At 35.4% G+C, this 25,407-nt stretch overlaps 1 protein-coding gene across 1 annotated transcript in view; it reads left to right on the top strand.

Annotated features, from left to right (window-relative positions):
- The first annotated feature begins 763 nt into the window (after positions 1–763).
- The window catches only part of F13A1 (coagulation factor XIII A chain), a 190,398-nt gene continuing 165,754 nt past the window's right edge, over positions 764–25,407 (top strand). Inside the window, exons 1-3 of the mRNA XM_051970733.1 lie at positions 764–889; positions 4,887–5,025; positions 22,083–22,271. Coding sequence (XP_051826693.1) covers positions 4,905–5,025; positions 22,083–22,271 — 310 coding nt within the window. The 5' untranslated portion in view covers positions 764–889; positions 4,887–4,904. The remainder of the gene's footprint in view (positions 890–4,886; positions 5,026–22,082; positions 22,272–25,407) is intronic.

Raw genomic sequence — 25,407 nt, forward strand, 5'->3', positions numbered from 1 at the left:
TTTGATTTTCTCTTATATCATCATGATTTGAGTATTTGAAATGAAATAAATAGAAAATGTATTGGGGAAATAAATAACAGACCTTGGGGGAAAGGTTCTTGCTTTTAAAAAATTTTGTTAAAAATGTGTAGGCATGTGTTTTTCCAAACTTTTCTGGAAATTGTGCCTTCATATCACCACTATCTATGTTTGTTTTAAACCTTATTGATTCCAGATGCTGTAGGAAGGGAAGATTGGGTCATGATTGAATCTGACTGGCTAGTACAAGAGTATACCTATATGGCTCTAATTTTATTTCTCTGCCTGACCATTTGTGTCCCCATTGTTATATGCCACATTTATGTGACCCACTGTTATAACTGGCTACTCCGAGTATCTGCAGGTCTGCATTCCTTCTCTTCTCCTAAGCCATGAAAGTTAATTTCTAAATACTTCAGGGACACTACTGTGAAAAATAAACAACCCAGGTAAGAGAGAAGAACGTGGTGGTGGGGAGGGGGGGGTTTACACAGGGAGTAGAGTGAAGAGAAGATTAACTTTTTGCAAGATTGACAGGAGAAGCATTCCTCTGATATATTTCAGGGATTAAAGAAGGGAAGGGTAGAATCTCTTTGGAATAAGGAAGATAGAAGTGAATGAATGGGAGTGGACTGAAAGTCTGGCTCCAGCTGTTAGGGAGGGAGGAAACCCAACCCTCTCAAAGAGGAGGAGGAAGGGGGAGAAAAGGAAGAGAGGGAAGTCTTTAAATTACTTAAGAGCCCCCAACTTCTGGTATTTCTTTCCTTTCTCTGACATACTCTGTGCAGCTTAATCTTCTAAGAGAAGAGAACAAGAGCTCAGGGGAACCTCAAAATTCCGGAACGCTTGACTCTAAGCTGCTTATACCCAGGTATGAGCCATTCTCTCTGCCTGGGTTCCTGTTAGAGCGGGAGCCTCGACTTCTCCTGGCAGAAGGGATGCACTGCTGCTGTCGCTGCTGCTGCTTGCGTGGGAGAGGGGAACTCTTTAAAAAACGGCCACTTTCTCTAATTCCGTTCTGTTATCCTTCCTTTACCAGCTCTGACTTACGCCACAAAAGGACCACTTTTCTATCAAGTTTGTAGGAAGGAATTCCTAAAGCTAGTTCATGCCACTTTCTAAAATGTTAACCTGTTGGGGCTAAGTTTGAGCTTTACTCAGTGCTCTCCAAGGCAGTGGTGCTGGGCGAGGAGGAGGAGGAAGGGCAAAGGGAAGACAGAGAGTGGGGGTGTTGGTGTGTGTGGCTGTTGGAGGTTAACAGCAAAGAGAAGACTTGTCTGCGTGTGCGCTTTTGAGCAACTTCGATAAGATGAACCTGGAATTGGGATGATCCTAGCGCCAGATTGGTTTCTCAGAATCCTTCTTCTGTGTATGTTCGGGCTTTTTTAGAAATAAACTCCACCCTGCCCCTAAAGCAAAGTCTCTTTTATCCAGGTCTCATTCAGTTCAAGGCTTTTGGAACTCCTGCGGTTACTTTAACACCTCTGTCACTCTCCAAATTCAGGTTTTGAACGTTTATGTTCAGGTGATGGCTTCTTCTTTCAATTTCTTTCTTTTCTCTTTCGATTTTTTTTTTAAAAGCGCAAAGTGAATCCACAACAAACACAAATCCTTTAACATACCGACCCTGCACCTTACCATGTCTTCTTCAGATTCAGAGGTTTCCCAATGCTGCAGGAGAAACCCAACTGTGCCCTAGTAAATCCTACCCTATTCTCCCCATCTATTTTCCACATAACAGGCTTTCTTTTCTTTTTATTCCCCTTTCTCTTCCTCTTAATATCTTCCTCACTTCTTTCTCTTCCCAATGGTCTATCACTTTATCTCTCCACTCCCTCCCCTCAGCCATACAGTACTAATTAGCATCAATTTATATATAGATGAGGTTTAATTGTATAATGTGTTTGATATTAGTTTTTTTTAAATACCAGAATATATATTTACAAAAACAAGTTGTCCCTTTCGGAATGGTCATCTGGAGAACTACACACTTATTCCAATGATGCTAATTGAAACACTTCTGGAATTCCTCCTTAAGTTTTATTTAAATAACACTTCATTCAGTATACCCAATAGTAAGAAATTACAGTAGTTTAATTAGCATGATGGTTTTCATAGGAGGCTTATAAACCATCTCAGAAGATAATTCCGAAGAATGTAGTATTCCAGAAATATTTTTGAACAACAGATTTGGAGTCAGAAGCTCTGTGATTGGATCTTATTGTCACTTAATTATTGTGCATCCTTTGGCAAATTAATTTTGAGTCTCTATCCTCATCAGCAAATAAAAGACGATGCTCCTCCCTTAAGAGAATGGAGTACAAAGAAAGGTGTGCTGTGAGACAGGATGACCCAAGTTTATCTGACATATTAGTTGTATGATCCTAGCCAAGTCATTTAACATCTTGGGGTTCTAGTCAACTCACTAAGATTTTAAACTGAAGCACTACTGCAGCTTGATACCACAGGGTCAGACATTAGTTTTCTGCAATTCCTCTCCCCCACAAAAAGACCTGTTCACTTTATCTCATTTTGCTTGGCAGTCAAATGATCATATGGATGAATATATGTGAAATGCTTTGTAAAATGTTAGTTACTATCTAAGTGACAGCTAAGTGGTGCAGTGGGTAGAGCACTGGATCTGGAGTTAGAAAGACGAGTTCAAATCTGTCTTCAGAAACTTAATAGTTATGAGATCCTGGGTAAGTAACTTACCTCTACAAAATGTCATGTCATGAATGGCATGGAGTCATGAAGAGTTGGACATCCTGCACACCTGTAGAAGGCAAGCTTGCATCCCCAAACTTTTATTCAGGTACAAAAGGCCATCATTCAATAAACCTGTGCACTAATTGGTAGAATATTAAATATATACTTAAATTCAAAATGAATAAAATTAAAATTACAAAAAAATAACAAAAATAAAAACAATGAAATTGAATGCTACATAATTATAATGACTAAGCTTGACTAAAGAAGTCAAGAATCACTTATTAAAGTCTACTGTGTGATTGGCTCTGTACTGGCTCTGTATTAACCACAGCAGTTGAAGAAAATTGTTTGCAGAGATTCCATGAGCATAGAATACATGTATTGTAAGATTAAATTGTTGTTTGGGTTAGTTTTGCTGAATTACTTTTTTCCCTCCTTTTTTATATTTTGCTACAAGGAGTGGCTCTCTGGGGAAGCAAGTGGGAAGGAACATATTTGGAAGTGAGGGTAAAATAGAAAAAAATTTTTGAATAAAAATATTAAATCTAAAAGAATAATAGCAGGATAGCATCTGCTTCCAGGACTATTCCTATTTGAACTCCATCAGAAGAGATGGATATGAGATGAGTAACAGCAACAGTCGATACTTAGTGTTTTGTTGAGGCATTTCAGTTGTGTCAAATACTTTGATTTTATTTAACATTTTCTTGACAAAATTACTGAAGTAGTTTGCCATTTTCTTCTCCAGATCATTTTACAGATCTGGAAACTGAGGCAAATGGGATTAAGTGACTTGCCAGGATCATATAGTTACTAAATGTCTGAAGCCAGGTTTGAACTTAGGAAGATGAGTTTTCCTGACTCCAGCCTGGCACTCTATCTGCTTCCCCAGATCACTGAAAATATTTCAAAGATGTTTCCAATAGTAGTCAGGATAGTGGAGAAGATATCAACTTCATCCTTTTATCACAAGGTTTTAATTTTTTTTTTGCTAGGTCTCAATGTTTTAAAATCTTTTTCTGCCACATAAGTTAAAGATCATTAGTATTTGTCATGGCAACATATATTAAAAACATAATTCTAAAATTTTAACAGATGAGTGTTATGTGCAAGCAACTGTGGGCTAAAGTTTTGCATTTGGTGATGCTCCAATTTCAGTACAGTTTGTTGTTGTTTTTGAATTTTCAAGGATATTTGAGCTTTCTATTTGTAGCACAGAGATTTGACATTTTATGAAAGGTAATGAGCTTCTGATCTATAATTCTAGTGATGAAGTCATGTTGTTAGATATTCTGTAGGTACTAAATACTTGCAACTTAAAAGAAGGTGCTTCATGATTTCTACAGTATCTTGGCGTCCTCCTGCTCCTCTTCCTCTTTCTCCTCCTCTTCCTCCTTATCATCAAAGGTAAAATATATTTACCATTTAAAGTTTTGCAAAGAACTATATAAATGTTATCTCATTTGATCCTCACAACAACCCTATGAAGTGGGAGGCATTTTTCTCATCTTATAGATGGGGAAACTGAGGATGAAAGTGGGTGACTTGTCCAGGATCATAAAACTATTAAATATCCGAGATCAGATTTGAAATTAGGTTTTCCCAATTCCATGTCCAGTGATCTATTGTCTGTTCCATCTAATCTGCATTAATGAAAAAGGCTGGAATCCTTAAAACAACTTTTTTGCAATTTCTCTGGTGACAACTGGATCCCAAATTCTTGAGATAATGCAGTCACACATTACTTTGTTTTTCTACCTTGCATGTTTATATAGCCACATCACAAACATGAATGTCTCTACATAGATAAATGAACTCTCAAGAGAGGTAATGTCTTTAAGGGATGGAAAAAAAACACCTCTAATTCATGAAATCTTTAGAATTTTTCATTTCCTCAAATAAACCCCCTTATGGAAATGTCTCTCCCTCTCCCAACCCTGCTTTTCATGTTTTGACAAACACAAAATATCTTCTAGGCCCTTGGGGAGTTGTACTCCATCATTAAATTGATGCTTGTTGCTGTCTCAGTTTTTTTATTTATGTGGAACTAAAAATGTGTATCTCAAGTGCCATTGAACACTGATAAATCTCTATTTTTGAACTCTCAAATATAACTCACTTCATGTATTTCTTTTCTGCCTCCTTTTCATTTCAAGGAGCTGACAAATTGGACAATGTCTCAAGGAACCTTTTCCGGCAGGAGGGCTCTGCCACCCAACAATTCCAATGGAGAAGAGAATGAGCTCCCCACCGTAGAGATTAGTGGTCTCTTGCCCAGGGGAGTTCAATTACAAGGTATGGCATGGGTGGTAATATAGGCTAAAAGCTGCCTGGCTCTGTATCTCCTCAAGGACAAAGTACAAGTCATTTGGCTCCATAAGCCCGGTTGTCATTCTTCTTGCCAACAGAGCAAGAATGACCAACCCTCTCCCCCTCCCCCCCTCCCATTTTAAACCAGTTTACCAATGAAAAAGACTGTCTTTTCAAATCATTTTGGTTGTTTTGTTAGTCTGGCTTGTACCTCTTCCTTCCTTAGTTTGTTGTGAATTTCAGTGCTAGGAAAGGTGCCAGACCTTGACAGGGATGGAATAGAAGCCCTTTATTTATTTCCAGAGCAAAAACAGCCCGAAAAATAAAAAAAGGCAATTCAAGCTGTTGTCCTCATTCTGGGGAAGGCTCGTTAAGACTGGTCACTCTCAGGGTCATTGGCATGGATGGCTGGATGATTTAACAACTGATCTTTGGGCGATGTTCTGGAAACTTTCCTCTCATTCCTCTGGATGCCACCTCAGTGCATCTTACATTCAGTGGTAGTTCTCACTCTCCCTGATGGAACTTGATCCTTTTTTTCAGTTTTGTTCTTGACTGTGGTTTGTGGTAGTTTTCACCAAGATATGAACATTCATCTTACTGTGGTAGATCAGGATATTTTCCCAGGGGCTTTGTGGTACTTTCACCACAATCAGAAATTCTTAACTGTTTAAAGTCATCAGTTGGCTGCAGCCCTCTTTGCCGGAAAAGGGCAGAGGAAGGAAGAAAGGAGAAAGGTGATAGATAACAACAGACAAAAACATATAACACTTGAAAGTTTGCAAAATACTTTGTGAGTAGAATTACTGCTGGACTTGAGATAATAATATCTTGGATCTAATCCTGGCTTTTCCATTTACTGCTTAGCTAAGACACTTAATTTTATTGGACCTCAGTTTCCTCACCAGTAAAACAATTAAGTTCAGCTCTTTGACCACTGAAGGCCATTACAGTTTGAGCTTCAAAAGATTCTGTAATTAGAGATATTTGTTGTAAAAAACACCTAGCCTAGTGCCTGGCCTGGCACATAACAAGCTCAATACAATTACTTACTCCTTTCTCCTTTTCTTTCCTTCCCTATTTTACAAATGAAGAAACTGAGATTAAGGCATGCCAAGCTACTTGTCCATAATCACAAAACAAATATGGTAGGTCTTTGTGACTTCTAGACATCATTCTATTATTTCAGGTATCTCTTCATGCACAGAATAAGTCTCTAAGATGTTGATTGAATCACAAGGAACAGCTTCTCAATCCCCAAGTTGAGCTTCAAATGTATTTTTAAATAGCACCAGAGATATATAGGTTTTTTGATGGCCCTTGACAACAAATCAAGGATAAAACCGAAAAGACATCTAGTTCTCCAAAAGTACTTCATTAGTTCTTGTTAGAGTGGCAGAACAAAGGAAGGCTCTTATCTAGTTTTCTGGTGATGACTTAAAGAATGTTAAGAAGGCATCCCTAACCCCAAATCTGTCTCCTTCAAAAGTCTGCATGTTTTAAATTCTATCTTTTCTCCCATTTAGGAGGATGATGTGTCTTTTCTCTTACTTACTCGTATAGTACTAAGGCAACATTCTTTCACCACTAAGCAACTTGAAGCCTATGATTCTGTCAACAGTTCTTCCCTACCCCCACCCCTCACCCCAAACAACCAGTTAATTCAGGTGACTCAGTTTAAAAACAAAACAAACACAGAAGCCCGGAAAAATAAATCAGTCATAGAATTTCCAGCTGGTTGGGACTTTGGAGATCATCTAGTCCAGATTGAATTTAAAGTCATTTAAATTGATTGTTGTATTTGCTCAAATATAGCACAAATGATTCCCCAAGAGCTACATTCCCCCAAGGGATGAGTGGCTATCATGTTAGCATCATCATGAATTCTAGAAGGGATTTCTATTCAGAAGCTGGCTGGATCCAGATGACCTCTGAGGTCTCATCCACTTCTAAAAATCTGTGAAAGTAAATGTCAGAAGTATTAGAGATCTTTAAGAAACCCAGCAGGAAATTCAGAATGACTGGTCCCTGAGAACTGCTGCATGCTAACTTTTGTGAATAAGAAGGGTATAAGTAAGCTAATAGACCCCTAAGAGTCAGACTTCTGTTTTATGGTTAAAAATAATTAGCACTGTGGGTTTCCTGGTACTAAATATGCCCAATTTTCTCTGTTATTTCCTGCTGGCAAGATATGAAGCTTACTCTTTCAGAGCTTAATTCATCATTCCTGTAGTTTTTTAGTATTCAAAAAGAAAAAAAAATATGCTTCCTTAACCACTTGGACTTAACTACCAGAGAGTGCTATCAGTTCAGTTCAGTGGCTTTTGTGATCCCATTTAGGGTTTTCTTGGCAAGATTTCAGGGTGGTTTGCCATTTCCTTCTCCAGCTCATTTAAAGATGGGTAAACTGAAATAAATAGTATTAAGTGACTTGTTCAGGGTCATACAGCTAGAAAGTATATGAGATCAAGACTGGAACTCAGGAAGATGAATCTTCCTGACTCCAGGCCAAGTGCTCCATCCACTCTGCCACCTAGCTTTCTATCATCAGTATATTTCACAAATATTAGTAAATCTCCTGTTCTGAATACTACATTATACTTGAAGTAGGGCTGATAAAAAAAGATAAATATGATATGGTCCTTGCCCTCATGAAACTTACAGTCTAGTAAAAGGGGTAACACACATACACAATCATTAAGCACAACATAAATAAAATAGAATCTGAGTATATTTTTAATGTGCCAGCAATTTAATGTACCTTATGTAAATTTCAAGAAAAGTATGTGACTTGGGCCCTTGGAAGAACAAAAACCTAAATCAAAAGACCTAAATCAAAATAATACATTTTTTTTTATGATACCCATTCCTTCAATCCCGTGATTGATATCTAATTTCTTTGCATTTCCTTTAACATGGTACTCCATCTCCTGATTCCAGGAATTTTCACTAGCGGATCCCTGATATTTGGATTTCTCTCCTCCTTTATCTCTCCCTTTTCTTCTAACTTCTCAAGCATTCTTCAAGTTTCAGATACAGTCTACTCTCTGCAGGAAATATATTCAAATTTTTTCCCCTCATATTAGTGCTTTTCCTCTGACATTATGTTCAATTTATCTTGTATGTTTTTTTTTTGTATATAGTCATTTATATGTGGTCTACCCATTTATACTACGAACTTCTTGAGTAGAGGGACTATTTGTTTTTACCTTTCTTTGTATCCCCAATATTGAATAGAGTTCCTGGCACATTGAGGCAGCTAGATGATATAGCAGATAGAGTAGTAGGTCTGGAGTCAGGAAGATCAAGCATTTACTAGCTGTTTACTATTTGCCTCATATTTCTCATCTTTAAATGGAGATAGTAGTAGTACTTACCTTACCCCGTAGTGAAAATTAAATGTGATATTTATAAAGCATTTAGTGCCTACCATATAGGAGGTACTACATAAATACTTGTTTCCTCCCCCAGTAAGTGTTTAATTAACATTTGTTGACTTGACTTACAATAGCCCCCCTCTCCCAGGATTGTTGTGATTTTTAAATGAGATATTTATAAAGCACTTAGTATAGTGCTCAGCAAATAATGGGCACTAGATAAATGCTTGTTCCTTTCTCTCTAGTAAGTTTTTAATTAACACTTGTTGACTTGACTAGGTCTTCTGACTTCAGAATCGATATATTTTTGCTGAACCACACTTCAAGTTGACCAGCTAAGCATCAGGGCCAAGATTTTCACAAGTCCTCCCGATTCCAAATGTTGCTCACCAATTTAGAACTCTATCTCCAGTTAAATTGCATGACTAAATACATCAGGCCCATAAGTCATGATTTCAGAAAGTATATAGTTACGAATTATTCTGATTAAAAAGATAGTGCTATATGATGTCCTATCAGCTCAAAAAGGCAATTCACCATACACCTTCTACCTTCCCAATCTGATCAGAATTCGAAGAAGAATTTTTAAAATTCACCACAAATTGGGCAGTTTTACATGTCAAACACTAATATTTAGCTGACTACAATAAATTCAGTCAGGGAACTTGTACTTTGGATAATCCACTGGAACTCACAGAAACTACTTTTAGCTATAAACTAAATATTAAAAAGAAAACAGGTCAGTCCCTTGTGATTTATTCAACATTGTTTTATTAGCAGCAAAAGATTGTTTTGTGTGGTGGCTGTACTATTTAGCTTATGACCTTAGTATTGTGAATACATGCAGAAAAGTAGATCTATTTGTAGAAAGAAAATGCAATCTCATCAATTAATTTGAAATAGACATAAAATCTAGCTAAGTCGGGGCCCTTTCCTAGAATGGAATGATTACATTATCCAGATTATTTGCAATTCTCTCAATTCTCAGTCATATAAACACTAGTTCCACCACAGGTCAAAGTCAACATTGGACCACTGTGATGATCTTGGGTCTACAAAGGCTATGTCTGGCAATTCCCACCAAGCCAGGATTCAAATACTAGCCTGTGGCAGTACACTCTATGTCTTTTTCTAAAATTAAAAAAAAAAAAAAACAACAACTAAATTTTGGGGAAATGATCACCAAGTTGGCCACAAGATGATAGTGTTTGGTTTTTTTTGGGGGGGATGATAAGCCCCACAGGAAATCAATACTTTATTGATTGATTGATTGTCTTTTACATTGGTGTTTGATCACTGTGATGTTGGAGGAAGCAGATGGAGAATTTGGGTTCAAATTCTGGCTTTCCCATATGCTATCTGTGCTATCTGCAAATCACTGATCTTCTCTAGACTTGTAATGTGTAACATGAAATGCTTAGAATAGATGACCTCTATGATTCCTTCTAGCTCTAAATTTATGAACGTCAGAAGCTTACAGTCTAGAAATTAAGTATAAAGAATATATGAAGAAGAAAGCATTGACAAATAGAAGTATATATAGAATGGATTTACATGTATATTGTGTGTATATGTATATATATATGTATGCATACATATTTATTTATATATGTATTGGTGTTTAATAGTAGCCACCTCTATGGAGGAAAGAAAAAAGGGACAAAAGAAAATTACACAATAACTTTATTATATATTTTAACTGAATAACAAGTTGTACATAATAGATTTGCAATTTCATGTACATTTCTTTTTTCTATTCTACTTTTTATGGAAATTCTTATTTTACTTCTTAAGTTCAGAATAAATAAATTAAATTTTAAAAAATTATGATCAACTCTAAAGCAAAATGAGGATAACTAGAGACATTCTCTTCTTCATAATGCTTAGTTCCCAGCCACTTTAGAATATGAAAAAAATTTAAAAACATCTACAAAATACTGAATATTTCCCATATCCTTGGTTCTGCTTGTATATTGGTCTGAATGGACACTTTTGAAGACAATGATACTTAATGAGTGGAACCATAACCTTCATTTCCCCCACTGATAAACTATGTCAAATCCTTTGCTTTTTTTTCCTATAAGTTTTAGATTAAATACATGAAAGAGCATTGTGGCAATTGGCTTCCATGGCTGACTCTTCCCTTTTCTCCCTCTATCCATCACAGCCATTTGTCTTTTTCTTAAATTCCATTCTATTTTATAGCTGCTGTTATGCTATTTCAAGAAATCGCTAAACTACTGGGACTTTTCAAACTTTTCAAGTTTCTGAATCCTTATCACATATATGTGTGTGTGTGTGTGTGTATGTGTGTTATGTATGTGTTGTTGGTGGGTGGGTCATTACTTCTTATTTCCTTCCCCTGGTCTTTGAATAACACCATAACTTCCTTCCTGAGTTGTTAAATTCTCCTAGAAAGATTTGTTCACTATACTAATAGAAGTTGTCCCAAAAATCTTAGTGCAGTTTTAAGGTACTAAATTTTCCAACTACACCATAATCTTTGGAACACTCTATATTTGTGAATATTAGCCCAATGTTTATTGTGTTAATTATTGTGTTAATATTAATAATATGGAATGAAGTATGAAAAGACCATTTGATGTCACATTATATTTTTCTAATCCTTTGCCCAAAGTTAAAATTAAATGTTTTCAAAACCATAGCCTCAAGAAAAGTCCTTAAATCATTTCTAAATAGTTAAGAACTGGAAGTCCTAGTAATCTCTTTAAGGCTTTTGGTTTTGGTTCGGTATATTCAAAATAATAATTTCCTATAATATTTTAATTATATTTTTGCTGGAAAATGTCGCAAGAGTCAAATTGGTACAATGAATAAAAAGCTAGTTTTAGGAGCTTGGAGGACCTGAGCTCAAAATCTGGTTCTAATAAATACTCCCTCTTCTCCCTAATTCTGTTATTAAAAATACCCTCTACACTATCATTAATTCTCTTCTTCATTCTCATCTTGGAGGTGCCCATTCCTGTTAATGGCAACTCCTCAAAATGTTCCTTTGATCCAATTCTTCCTCTATGTTTAATCTCTATTAATTAACTCTTTCCCCAAACATTTGCAGATATTCTTCATTTTTGTAATTTTTTTCTTCCTTTTACAACAACTACAAAATTCCTAAAGCAAACAAAATACAACTGGCTAAATTCATTGCTTTTATTTCCTTATTGCCTATTCACTTTTCAACCCCTCACAACATGAATTCTGACCCCACCATTCAATAGACTTTTATAAGTTTATCAATGATTTAATTGCTAAATCTGGTAGCTTTATATTAAGGCTTATATAGCCTTGTTAACCTTCTTTGAGTGTTTATTATTGATTATCTTTTATCCTGAATTATCTCTCCTACTTATATTTTAATCCTCTTCCTCCTTCTCCTCCTCCTCCCCCTCCTTCTTCTCCCCCTCTTTGTCCTCCTCTTCTTCTTTCCCTCCTTCCCCTCCTCCTTTTTTTCTTTCTCTTCCTCCTCTTTCTCTTCCCTTTTTCCTTTCTCCTCCTCCTCTTCCTCCTCCTTCTTCTCTTTGTTCTCCTCCTCCTCTTCCTTCTTCTCCTTTTCCTTCTCCTCCTCCTCTTCCTCCCCCTTTTTCTCCCTCTTCCTCCTGTCAGTCTCCTCCTTCTCCTCTTCCTTCTCCTTGTCCTTCTTCTCCTTCTCCTTCTTTTCCTTTTTCTCCTTCTCTGCCTCCTCCTCCTCCTCTTCCTCCTCCTCCTCCTCCTCCTCCTCCTTCTCCTCCTCTTCCTCCTCCTTCTCCTCCTCTTCTTCTTCCTCTTCCTCCTCCTTCTTCTTCTCTTTCTCCCCTTCCCTTTCACTTTTTTTTTTACTTCTCCTCTCATCTTCTTTTCTATTCTTCTCCTTTTCTTCTTCCTCTGTAGCTTTCTTTTTTCTCTGACTATGTCTCTTTGCCTCTTTGTTTCTCTCTGTGTCTCCTCCCTTTCTTACATTGTCTTCTTGGTATCTTTTTATAAATCATCATATTTCTTACACCCCCTAAGTGTCTCAGTGGTCTGTTCAGATCCCTCTTCTCTACTCTCTGTAATTTCTCTCTTTTTCATTAAATTCCATAGGTGAATTATCATTTCCATGTTGCTTGCTGCTGTAATTTGTTTAGTTCTTCCAGATTTTTTTGTATTTTTTCTATATCCTTCCTTGTTATTAAGCTGTCATTTCTTGAAGGTTTCACTATGTTTTTCTGAAGCAGTCCCTCTAACCTCTTCTGAGTTTCCAACTTTAGGGAACTATAGTGTTGGAAATCAAACAAACAAGATAAGTTGGAATTGTGTGCAAAGTGAAAGAAAAGAATAGCTTCATGAAGGCATAAGCAGCTGTTCTATTAACTAAGTTCATGAACTTTAGTGTATGGATTTAAGTACAAAATTTTGGTTTTTGAAGGTTTATTTTTTCCTTTACTTATTCTTATCTGTGTTTCAGAAAACCTTGCCCCTGAATAACCTAGTTCTGGAGAGATAATTTGTTATGAAGCAACAAATATCCAGGAAAATAAATATTCATTTTAAAAAATTCATATGGTATGTTCCAAAGTGAAGAAGAAATTATTTAATGTAAATCTATTGCTTTTGATTATCCATGTCAGTAATCTTCTCCCTTAAAGTAGATTAATGAATAGTTTAGAAGACTTATGTTTTCAGTAATTTGTATATGTGACTGATATGGTAGAATACTTTACATTTTACAGAGCATTTTATATACATTATCTCTTTTGTGCTTTATGACAACTGATGTGGAACAGATACCATTTAATTTCCATTTTGCAGAGAAGGAAATCATACTCAAAGAGATTGTGACTTGTCAAAAGTGGCACAGTTAGTAAGGGCTTGGGGTGGGATTTGCACCCAGGTCTTTCTGTTTCTAAAGCCAACATCTTAGTCACAATGCCCCAGAAAGCACTGTGACTAATAGGAGAAATCATATACTTCTGAGAATGGAATGATAAACTTGCAAATGTCAGTCTAGAGAATTAAACAAGTTCAGACCACAACATAATGGAAGGAAAGTGCTCTTTAGGGGATATGTGCTATGATGAGGCAGGGTAAAAATAAAGCTAGGAAGCAGGTTGCAATATTTGTCTCCTATAGTACTGTAACCAGGTTAACTCATTAAGCACCATGTTTGTTTATTTAAAAAACCTTTCTAAAAGCCAATAGAATACTCTAACTGGAACCATATTTTTCCTCAGGGTTACAACTGTGCTTGTACTATGATTGATGTTCATAGTGGAATTGAATTTTAATCTTTTGTCAGTAAGATTGACATTAGAATGAATTACAGATCCACAAAATACCTTTCTCATGAGACCTTGCTTTTGCCAACAGCCAGAGCTTTGCTTACAGTTGGGAAATTCCAGTTCCAATAGAGGTAAGATCCTCTTAGAGGTTTTTAGCACAGATGGCTAAAGTTTTGTTTGGGTAGGAAGACAGCAGCAGAGAAGGATAAGTGAGAAAGATACCAGAGGATTGGAGAGGTTTATAATTCAAAAGCAAAGTGAGAAGTGTGACCTAAATCAAAATAGTAATCATGACATGAAAAGATAATTCAAATTTCAGTCACTGTGAATGAATTTTGATAAAGACACAAGGATTCATGAAGAGGAGTGATCTAGAGCTGAGCCAAGAAAATTAAAAATCAGACTAAATAAATGGTTTCTGGGCAAATCCTTATTCTTCTTTGACTCTTTTCAATTCAATTCAGTAATATGAGGATAATGTAGACAAATTCAAGTCCAAAGGGCCTTGCTTCAATTATTTGGGATCATGGATTTAGAAATGGAAGAGTCCTTAGGGATCATCTTCAATCTCCTCAATTTGCAGATGAGGAAACTGAGGCTGAGAAAAAATTAAGACACTTGCTCCAGATTATTCAGAGGGATACATGGCAGAGTTTAAATTTGAAACCCAATCCCTTGACTCCAGTACTGCCAATTTTATCCAAGGGGTTATATTAGTAGACTCCTATAAAGACATGTAAGAAGGTTCCAGGTATCTCATAAACTTCCCCTTGTCTCACTGGATGTCTCTAGAATGGCATAGCTCCAGAGTCCACTTTAGTGGCTTAGCTGCTATGCTTCCACACCTATGCAGCCAGGTTACTGAGGAGCCCCCCATCTGGGGTTAGCTTATACTTACTTTATTGCCTCTCTCATAGAATGTATACAGAATGGTGTACTTGTCTTAGATCCATCTAGGAGTTCTGAGAGGGCATAGAGCAAAGCTGGCTTCCCCTCCACAAGGTCATATTGTGGCACCTAATTGATGAGACCAAAGCAAAGAATCAAATTTACATATTCTCACATTAGTATTGTCATATTACTTAACTTTAGATAAAAATAAAAAACCCAACAATCTAGAGTCTCATTTATTTCTACTTCAATTAAGTTCCAACCATGAAAGGTAAAAAAGATAAAAACTGCACCAAGAGGCAGTTTTTAAAAAATATATTTAAAAAATAAACTCAATATTTCTCAGCCCCACCCCCCTCACCCCTCTCTCTGTGTGTCTTCTTTCTCATCATTCTCTCCATCTCTCTCTTTCTCTTCCTTCTCCTCTCCCTCCTCTCCAACTTTTTCCTCTCCTCTCTAGAAATATAGCATTCTTATAAATATATTAAATACCTGTGTCTCTAAGGAGATCTTGGTTGTCATCAAGATGGCTAATATACCCATGCTATTTTAAAATAACTTCCTTTATTAAGGAATTGCTTTCCCTATTAGAACATATAGCACTTTGTAGAATAATCTGTCTGCCTTGAATTGGTGTGTGTGTGTGTGTGTGTGTGTGAAAGGTGGAATGGCATAAAAAGTGGTGAGGAGCAGGTATTTCCCAATAGATTTATGTCTATTGGGGAGGTGGGAGTACCCAGCTGCTGCATAGGGCTTAGAAATCTACATAGTTGACTCCTTGATAAGCTTTTCCAAAATAGTGAGGCTATGTGTAGCCTGTCTTTCTCTGCCAGGGTCTGTTTACCTGCCCATGGCTGAAAGCTTGTACTGTCCTTAAACAAGATTGACTGGAAGGAATCACAAAGTTGAGAGCGACCTCAGAGGCATAGGTAGTGCAACCCTTACCTGACTGAAAATTCTCAGAAATGGTCATCCAGGTCTTTAGACTGTGTTTCTTAAGGATGTATGGTCTACCTTTGGAGACCTCTAACTGAAAAACAACATGGAGTAGGAAGAAATGACTGGTGTCAGAGAGACATGACCTCAAACCCTGCTTCTGACACATATTAGCAGATCACTTAACTACCATAGATAAATCTTTAGACAGACAAGTGGCTGATCTTCATTTAGAGTGCAATTAATGCACCCCTGGATTACTATACTATTGGAATTATGGGCTTAGACTCTTAAAATATGATGATTTTTTCCTTCCATTAAATATCTATTTGTAATTTCTACCTAATGTTCCATTTCTAACCCCTTGAAACACATTTAGCTTCTCTTCCATATGTCGGTCCTTCAAGATAAATGTAATGACAACAAATACAAAGTCTTATATAGGGGCTCAAAACCTCATCTTTATGGGTATGATTGAGAGGAGGTCTGACTGAATTGACCGCAATTTTTCTGGGGAAAAAAATCCCTGTAGTTTTAATGGACTATAAGCTCAAAATGGGTCAACAAAGCAATAAAGCTAATGTGATGGTGAGTCACTTTAGTAGAACATGAATAGTCTCACTAGCTTCCATGGATTCAATGACCATTGCCAAGCTGATGATTCTCAGATTTGTTTATCTGGTGCTAACATCTTTACTCACCTCCAGTACTTTTCTCAAATTGATTATTGGGCCTCTCAATCCAAATTTTTCAAAGACATCTTAATACTCAAGAAGTCTAAAACTCAATTCATCTCAGTTCTTTCTTTTTCACTTCCTAACTTCCCTATTACTGTTGAGAAGTATTACTGTGAAGGATACTGCCATCTAGGTTCAGAAGGTAGGTATCATCTTTGACTTCTCACTTTCTCGCCACCTTAGATATTATCTGTGGCCAAAGTCTGTCTACTATTACTATATAACATCCCTCACAGATATTGCCTCCCTTTTCTCCTCTGAAACTGCCCCCAGCCTGATACAGGATCTTATCACCTGACAGTCGAAATAGCCTGATTAATCTCCCTGCTAAAGTTTCTCCTAACTTCAGTCTATCCTCATCTCAGGTACCAAAGTGATCTTCCTAAAATATAGGTCTGACCACATTATATACCACCATTACTCCATCACTACCATAAGCATTACCGCCAATCACCCTACCACTCAATAAACTCAGTGACTCACTATTGCCACCAGAATCAAGTGTAAGTTTGTCTTTCAAAACTCTTCACAAACTGCATCCTCCCAATATTTTCAATTCTCTTACACCTTATATACCACCTCATGTATTCTGAAATCCAGCAACACTGCCCCTTATGCTGATTTTCAAAAAAGACACTCGATCTCCCAACTCCGGGAATTTTCATTTATTATCTTTCAATGAATGTTCTTTTTAAGTCTCAGCTAAAATCCCATCTTTTACAGGAAGCCTTTCTTAAGTATTCTTAATTCTAGTGCCTTCTTTAATTATTTGTAATTTATTCTGTATATAACTCATCGGTACATAATTGTTTGCATGTTTCTCCCATTAAATTATAAGCTTCTTGAGATTAGGGGATGCTTTTTGTCTTTTCTCTTTTATCATTAGCACTTAACACATTACTTGGCTGATGGTATATACTTAATAAATGTTTATTGACTGACTCTGCTATCAGTTTTAATTATCCAATCTATCCCAATCAAAAGTTCTTTACCTTATTGGATGACCCCCTTTCTTTCAAGATAACTACAATGTCTTTTTTATATCTGTTTTAGCATTCCTGACAATGTTACCAATCCTTGCTTCTAACTGCTACACATTTCTTTTAAAAATCTAATTGAATTCCCTATGCATCCACATTGTTTTCTTTAGACATAAATATTATTTTTCTCTTCACTGGAATTTTTTTCCCTATATGTCTTCTGACTTTCCTCTTTGAACATCTCTTATCTCTCCTAGACTGACTTTTCCTATGGAATCTTAATCTGTGAGATACTAACTAATCTTGCTTTGAATTGAATTCTTTGAAATCTGCTTTCCCAAAATCTAGTGTTTATGTAAAACCATATCCAGATGTCCTCCCCTTTTTAAAATCACAAACTCTAAGAACAATTGGTCACTGTATACCTCCACCATCTAGGGTTATCATCATTTCTATCACAGCAATCAATTTTTCCTTGATAATGAAAATCAGAAAGTACTTTCATTTTATTGTCTTATTTATCTTTTGAAATATAATTTCCATCAGCAATGTAAGTCAAAATTTGTTGAGTGCTGTAAATTTTTCTCTTTGGAGGGAGAGAACTGAAGTGAATTCCAGGAGTTGTTTTGATAATTGAAGTTCCCCATCAATACCTATATTGTTTCTCACCCCACCTAACTCTGCTTTCCATTCCCAATGCAAGGACTGGTTTATTTTGTTGTTACATCCTCAGCTCCTGGAAAATAGTAGGCAATTAATAAATACTTATTGATTTATTGCTATTATTTATTATGCCTCATTCCAGGCTCATGGTGTTTCCCCAAATTCTCATCTATTTAATCTCTGTAGCCAAGTGTATGTAGCATACACAAATAGCTTCTCTCAAGATAGAGCATCTTATATAAAAAGAAATCTAGTTCATAAACATGCTTATTAAGTCATACTTCAGATATTAGAAGGTATTTAATCCTTAACCTTTTCTATCTTATACATACTATTTTTCTGCCTAATGAGAATCACTAACTATAGAAACTTACTTTTAGTTAGTTAGGAAAATGAATATTGCACAGACATATTCTCCTTGGTATAGTTCTCTTAGACACTTCATAACTAATGCTAAAGTCTAGACACTGTTGTGCTTTGTCATTCATTTTTGAAGATAACCAGTGACATCATAGAGTGATGTCGTGGCTCGTGGATGAATTGGATTTAAGTGAGGTAGAGTTGCACATAGTTGTCAACCTCATTTCCTTCCTCCTGAGTCATCTAAGTCCATTGGCAAGACAGAAGTCAAGATGATTGGTGATAACCCAAGATGTAATGGATGGCATTTTTGATGTCTGACTAAGCTGCAAGCATTCCACTTGCTTCAGTCACTTTCATAGACACTGGAACAAATTGTTCTCATCCACCCATTCAGACAGGGGAATTCTTCACATGCCTGGGGTGGAACTGCCCATACTAACTCACAGGTTTGAGGCCTGTTAGCTACCCTCAATTTGGTTTAGCCTGTCTGCCAAGATGGTATTACTGAAGTGTGGTCACTGTGCATGCTACAGTTGCTTGTAGTCACAGGTGAGAGTTGGTGACCAGTGATATGTAAAAAGTGGAAAGCAGCCCTCATACCAAAGGTACTAATCCTCCCAAGGTTTCCCTTAAAGAATGTGAAATCTCTTCTTACTGTCATCACAGGCTTCCTTCAAAGGAGCTCTTTCCCACATTTTAATGAATATGTTCAATATCATAAAAAAAAAGTCTGAAAGTTTTCAACATAAAATTATAATTTTTAAAATCCAAAAGAAAAAAATCAGAATATTATATAAAGTAAATATCTTTTCTATGAGTATCTGGGGATATTTTAAAAATAAAATTGTTAATATAATATAAGTATATAATATTTATGTATATTTATACTATAATAATATAAAAATTGTTAGGGAGTTGAGGTGTATGAAAAGGTACACTGAATAATATTTTTATTTTGCTATGTGTGGTTTCCCAAGCCTTGAATGTTAATTAATTCATCTTCGGTTTGTTTGAGGAATTTCAGTCATATTTTACATGCTGGTTGCTTTTTGGTTTTGCTAAAGGTTTTGGTGACCATTTTATAGCACTTATGAAAAAAACAACATTGTGTTGCTATTTTAAAATTTCTTTAATTTTTGGTTTTAAAAAGCCTATTTAATTGGAGAGAGTGCTAGGATTCAAAATCAGAGGCTTTGGGTTATAATACCAGATCTGCTTCTCATTCTCTATATAGCCCTGGGCAAACCACTGACCTTCCCCCTACACTCAGTTTCCTAATCTGAATAATAATAATATGAATATGAATAACAATAACAATCTAAAAATGAAGAGAGTAAGCAATCAATAAGTTTTCAATAAATACTTACTATGTGTCAGGGATTATAAAATCAAAAATGAAAGAACCCTTGCCTTCAAGGAGCTTACTTACATCTGATTGAGGAAGATAACATGTACATATATAGGTATAAATAGAACACATGCAAAATAAGGAAGGTACTTGGAATGGGGGTTAGGAGAAAAGGGAATAAGAAAAGATAATGTTTGAGTTCTGTCTTAAACAAAAATAGAAATTTTAAATGGCAAAAGTGAGGAATAGAACATTCTAAGTATGAAGAACATAGGCATATGGAGAGAAGATGAATTACCATGTTTGAACACCAGCACAAAAACCACTATGGTCTGTCTGTATGATTCTTGGAGAGGAATAATGTGTAATAAAAGGTAAGATGGGCAAGGTTACAAAAAGCTTTAAGTATTAAATAAAGTAATTTATATTTGATCTTAGAGGTAATGGGGGGTGGGGTGGGGGCGGAAGAAATAAAGTGTTGGAATTGGAATCAAGAAGATTTCTCATCCTGAGTTCAAATTCACACTTCCTACCTGTGTGATCCTAAACAACTTAACCCTGTTTGCCTTAGTTTCTTCAGCTTTAAAATGAGCTCCAGAAGAAAATGCCCAACTACTCCAATATCTTTGCCAAAAAAATCCCAAATGCAGTCACAAAGAATTGGACATGACCGAAAAATGACTGAACAATATAGATAATAAGGACTCCTGCAATTTATTTTTTATGTGAAGTGAAAGGAGAGATGACATTGCCCTATGTATGTTTTAAGAAAATTACTTTGGTAGCTGTGTGGAAAATGTATAGCTTGAGATAAAGTGATCATTTTGGAGGCTATTAAAAAAATCAAGTGATTAGATTATGAACTAGTGTGCTGGTTTTGTGAGTAGCGAAGAGGAAGATTCCAAGAAATGTTGTGAGGATAAAAACAACAAAATAGTTGTGAGGGAGTGCTGCTCTCAATAGAATAGGGAAGTTTGGAAGAGCCATGGGTTTAGAGGGAAAGAAATTCAATTTCATTTTGGATATGTTGGGTTTGAGATGACTATTGAGAATATGGTTCAAAATGCCCCATAGATAGGAGGACTTGCGTTTTGGAAAGTGATTCAGAATGGAAATATAGAGCTAAGAATAACATGCAGAGAGATGATAATTGAACCTATGGGAGCTGATGAGGTTATGAAGTGAGAGAGCATAGAAAGAAGAGGGAGAAAAAAATTGGACTAGATGACTATTCAGATAGCCCATTACATTCTTGGACAGCTTTTGGTTCTCGGGAAACTTTTCCTCATAAAAAGCCTAATCATATCTTGCATCATGGAGAGCCTGTTTTGGAAGACAGAGTGTTACTTAAGGTTTTTTGAAGAGACAGAGGCTAAATCTAGCCCAAATGGAGTATGTAACTGAATGTGGTGAGGTCACAAAAATATAGCAACATTAAAAGATATCTGTGTTCTGCAGTATCAAATAGTCTGCAAAGATTTAATTCTTTATATAAAATGAACAAATATGTCCATCTCATTAGTGTGCAAATTTGTTTTTGCTTTTAATAAATGGTAAGATTCTATGCATACCAAATGGTTGTTTCAAAATGAATTTCTTTATGATTTATTATAAATAAATGTATGATTTGTAAACCTAATTCATATACCCAGGGCCATGTAAAAATTTCTTGGGTGAAAAGAGGTCACATATAGAAAAAGTTTAAGAAGCCCAGATAGCCAACAGTATAGATTGTCCTCAATATGTGGAAGGTTCCCCATTTTAAAAGGTGGAGATTCTAAAACAGAAATTACATGACTTACTCAAATTTATTTAAGTAGTAATTCATAAGGGTTTTTTCTTTTAAATCTCACATAGTACTTTTTTTGCAGTTGTCTCATGTTATTTATCATACATTTTTGAGTACATTCATTTTTGATTAGTCTCTTCCTCCCCTGATAAATTGTAAGGTTCATAAAGAAAAGTACAACTATATTTAAATTTTGTATTTCTCCCAATGTCCCTAGTAGGCACTTTAGACATTTTGCCAAATGAAATTGAATTGGCCAATTCAATGAGTTGGCAATATTGGGAGGACCACTGCATAGGTCTTTATCTTACACTTCATAAATCACTAACTGTGTCTTCCAGAAACTTATTTATCTTTTTCTTTTTCAGTATTTTCATCTATAAGATGAGACAATTCTAACTGTTCTACCTACTTCACAAGATCATTGATAAAAATCACAAAAACTTGATAGTATATATACAATTTTAAGGCATTATTCTAACAAACTGTCATCATATGGGATTGAATCTCAATGAATTCCAATTAAATCCCAAATCTCTCAACTTCATGTCTAGGACAGGGTTTCCTAAACCTTGCTACATTCTTTCTGAGGGAAAAAAATAATCCATTAACCTACCCTATTTCTTCTTCCTAAAGACAAAGATGTGTTTATCAAATCAAAGACACTTACCACTTTGTTTCTACTGAATTCCTTTGAATACAGAGTTTCTGAATGTCACAGACGTCCACCTCTTCAAAGATTCTTGGGATACCAACAAGGTGGAGCATCACACAGACCGGTATTACAATGAAAAGCTGATTGTTCGCAGAGGGCAATCCTTCTACATCCAGATTGACTTTAATCGCCCCTATGATCCCCAAAGGGATATCTTCAGGCTGGAATATGTCATCGGTGAGTGCTATGACTAAATTAAAACCATAACAGCAAAGGAATGAGGTAGAAATGAGGTGATAGATATGTTATTGCCTGACTTTTTTATTTTTTGTAATAATAACTTTTTATTTTTCAAAATACAATCCAAAATAGTTTTCAACATTCCCCCTTGCAAAACCTTGTGTTCCAAATGTTTCTCCCTTCCTCTAATCTCCCCCCTCCTAGAATCAAGTAATACAGTATAGGTTAAAGGTACAATTCTTCTAAACATATTTCCACATTTATCATGCTGTGGAAGAATAATCAAATCAAAAAGAAAAAGAAATAAGAAAGAAAAAACCCAAGCAAACAAACAACAACAAAAAGGTAAACAATACTATTTGTTACTCCACATTCAGTCTCCATAGTTCTCTCTCTGGATATGGATGGCTCTTTCCATCTATTGGAATTGCCTTGAATCATCTCATTGTTGAAAATATCCAAGTCTATCACAGTTGATCATCACATAATTTTGTTGTTGCTGTATACAATGTTCTCTTGGTTCTATTGATTTTAGTTAGCATCGCTTATGTAAGTCTTTCCAATTGCCTGACTTTTAGAACAAGTATTTTGAGTTATGTAGTTTAATAAATTTGACTACAATGTAATTTTTTACTACTAGATTGACACTAAAATTAATTTCCCATTACTCACTCACTTTGTAAAGTCAAGTGAGCCACTAGACTGCTTTGTGCTTTAGATGGTGGAGCAGTGCTTAGTTACAGACATCAATAAACAAGAAAATATCCAGATAAGTGCAATAATGATGGTGAAATAATTCAAAATCTGGCCATTAACATTCATCCAATAAATATTTAAGTGCCCATTCACTATATGTCAGGCACTATGCTAAGGGCTGGGAGTATATACAAAAAGAACCAAAAGACAGTCCTTTCTCAAAAGGAGCATAGATTTTAATGGGGGAGACAAACAGAATATACAAACAAACAAATATATACAAAGTAAGCTATATACAAAAAAAAGAAATAATTAAAAGAGAAAAAGCACTAGAATTAAGAGGGGTCAGGGAGAGGTTCCTGTAGTGAAGGGGACTGGAAGAAGAAACAGTTAGATTGAAGAAAGGAATACTTGAGAGACACATGATAGCTCTCTTCAAGATTTTGAAATTTCCCCAATATAAAAAGGGATTATAATTGTTTACATGGATCCATAAGGTAGAATTATGAACAATAAGTATTGAAAAAAATGAAGATTTCCTAACAATTAGAGGCATCCCAAATGGAATGAATTATTTTTGGAAAATACATGGTTCTTTTTCAATCAGTCTCTGACAGAAGTTGATGATGAGTTGCTAAGGATATTGTTTATGTGCAGAATTGAGCTAAGTATCCCCTAAGGATACCTATTACCTCTGAGACTTTCTGATTCTGTATCTACAATAATCTCAGTAGTCACTTATAAAAATCTAGGCATCATGTTTTTTGCAAGGCTATTGGGGTTATATTGACTTGCCTAGGGTCACAGAGTTAGTGAGTATTAAGTGCCTGAGGTCTCAAACTCCTCAGATCCTCCTGACTCCAGGGATAATGCTCTATCGACTATGCCATCTAACACTTCTATAACATTTTTTAAAAGGAAGAGAGAAAAAGAGGGAAAAAATAAAGAATATGAAAAAAGGAAGGGAGGAAAAAATGAAAGAAGGAAGGAGGGATGGAAGAAAGAAAGGAAAGCGGGCAGGAGGAAGAAAGAAAGGAAGGCAGGGAGGGAGGAAGGCAAGGAGGAAGGAAGGAAGGAGAGAAAAGGGGGAGGGAGGAAAGAAGAAAAAAAAAGAAGGAAGAAAGGAAAGAAAGAAGGAAGAAAGGAAAGAAAGAAGAAAGGAAGGAAGGAAAAAAGGAAGGAAGAAAGGAAAAAAGGAGGGAAGGGAGAGAGGGAGAGAGAGAGTGAGAGAGGGAAGAGGAAGAACCAAGTCTTGAATGATTTCAACTGGTTGTGGGTGATTTATGTATGTAGAATGATATCTGGTTGATTGGATTTTTAAACTTTTCTTCTCACTGTTTTAGTAACATCATATTTTCTAGGCATAACCTCTGTTTCATTTATAGTGGTTATTGATTATTAAAAAAAATTCTAAACTTTATTGTGCATAGTATGCCCTTTCTAAGTACACAAGACTAGCACTTAAAATACTGACTAAAAGCAAATGTCAAATTCTAAATTCCAACTACATATGGTTGATGTATATATGTTCTTATTCATCATGTGAAATTCAACAGGAGATAGTGAACAATAGAATATACAGCATTTAAAAGTTAAATGTTAGGTTTGAAAAAGACTTAAGCAATTATCTAGTCCATCCTTCTCATTTTATAGGTCAGGAAACTTTTATCCAGAGAAATGATGTTATTTGTACAAGGTATTACAGCTTCTTTGTGAGAGGGAAAAGTATTCTTTGCTTTATACTCTACTCTACTCTACTCTACTAATAATACCTTTGCTTTTAGATAACAGATAAAAATTATTTTCAATCTTTTCCCTTATTTTTATATTTGATCAAAATTTATTTAATCAAAATATTTTTGGTGGATTTTTAATAGAATGACACTTTTACCTTCTCTCTATGTCCTATAGCTAATCATTTTAATGATTACCATTTTATAACATATTTTGAGTTCTGAAAATCTTATTTCCTCCAACTTTTTTTATTTACCGGAATATTTCAGGCTGCTGTTTCTCCAAATAAAATTTATTATTTTGTCTATCTCTGTAAAGTAAACTCGTAGAAATTTTATTATATACTAGATAATATAATATATACTCAATAGGTATACTACTGGATAATATCATTATGTTTATTATATTGACATGGCTCAATTATGAGAAATGAATGTGTCTACATTTAGATGTCTTTTCTTATTTCTGTAAAGTGCTTTGTAATTGCATTTTTATTTCTAAAGTGTCCTGTGATTTGTCTTAGCTATTTTATGCAATTAGTATTTTGAATAAAATTTCTCTATCATCCCCCCTTTATTGTTGTTAGATAAAAATTTTAACAACTTACATGTCTTTATTTTGTATTTTATAATTCTGAAATTTATGTTTGTCTCAATTTATTTCTTTGATGATTCATTAAGGTTTTCTAAGTAAACCCATTTCA

The sequence above is a fragment of the Antechinus flavipes genome, chromosome 1 (genome assembly GCF_016432865.1).
Source record: "Antechinus flavipes isolate AdamAnt ecotype Samford, QLD, Australia chromosome 1, AdamAnt_v2, whole genome shotgun sequence".
Classification (NCBI taxonomy): Eukaryota; Metazoa; Chordata; class Mammalia; order Dasyuromorphia; family Dasyuridae; genus Antechinus; species Antechinus flavipes.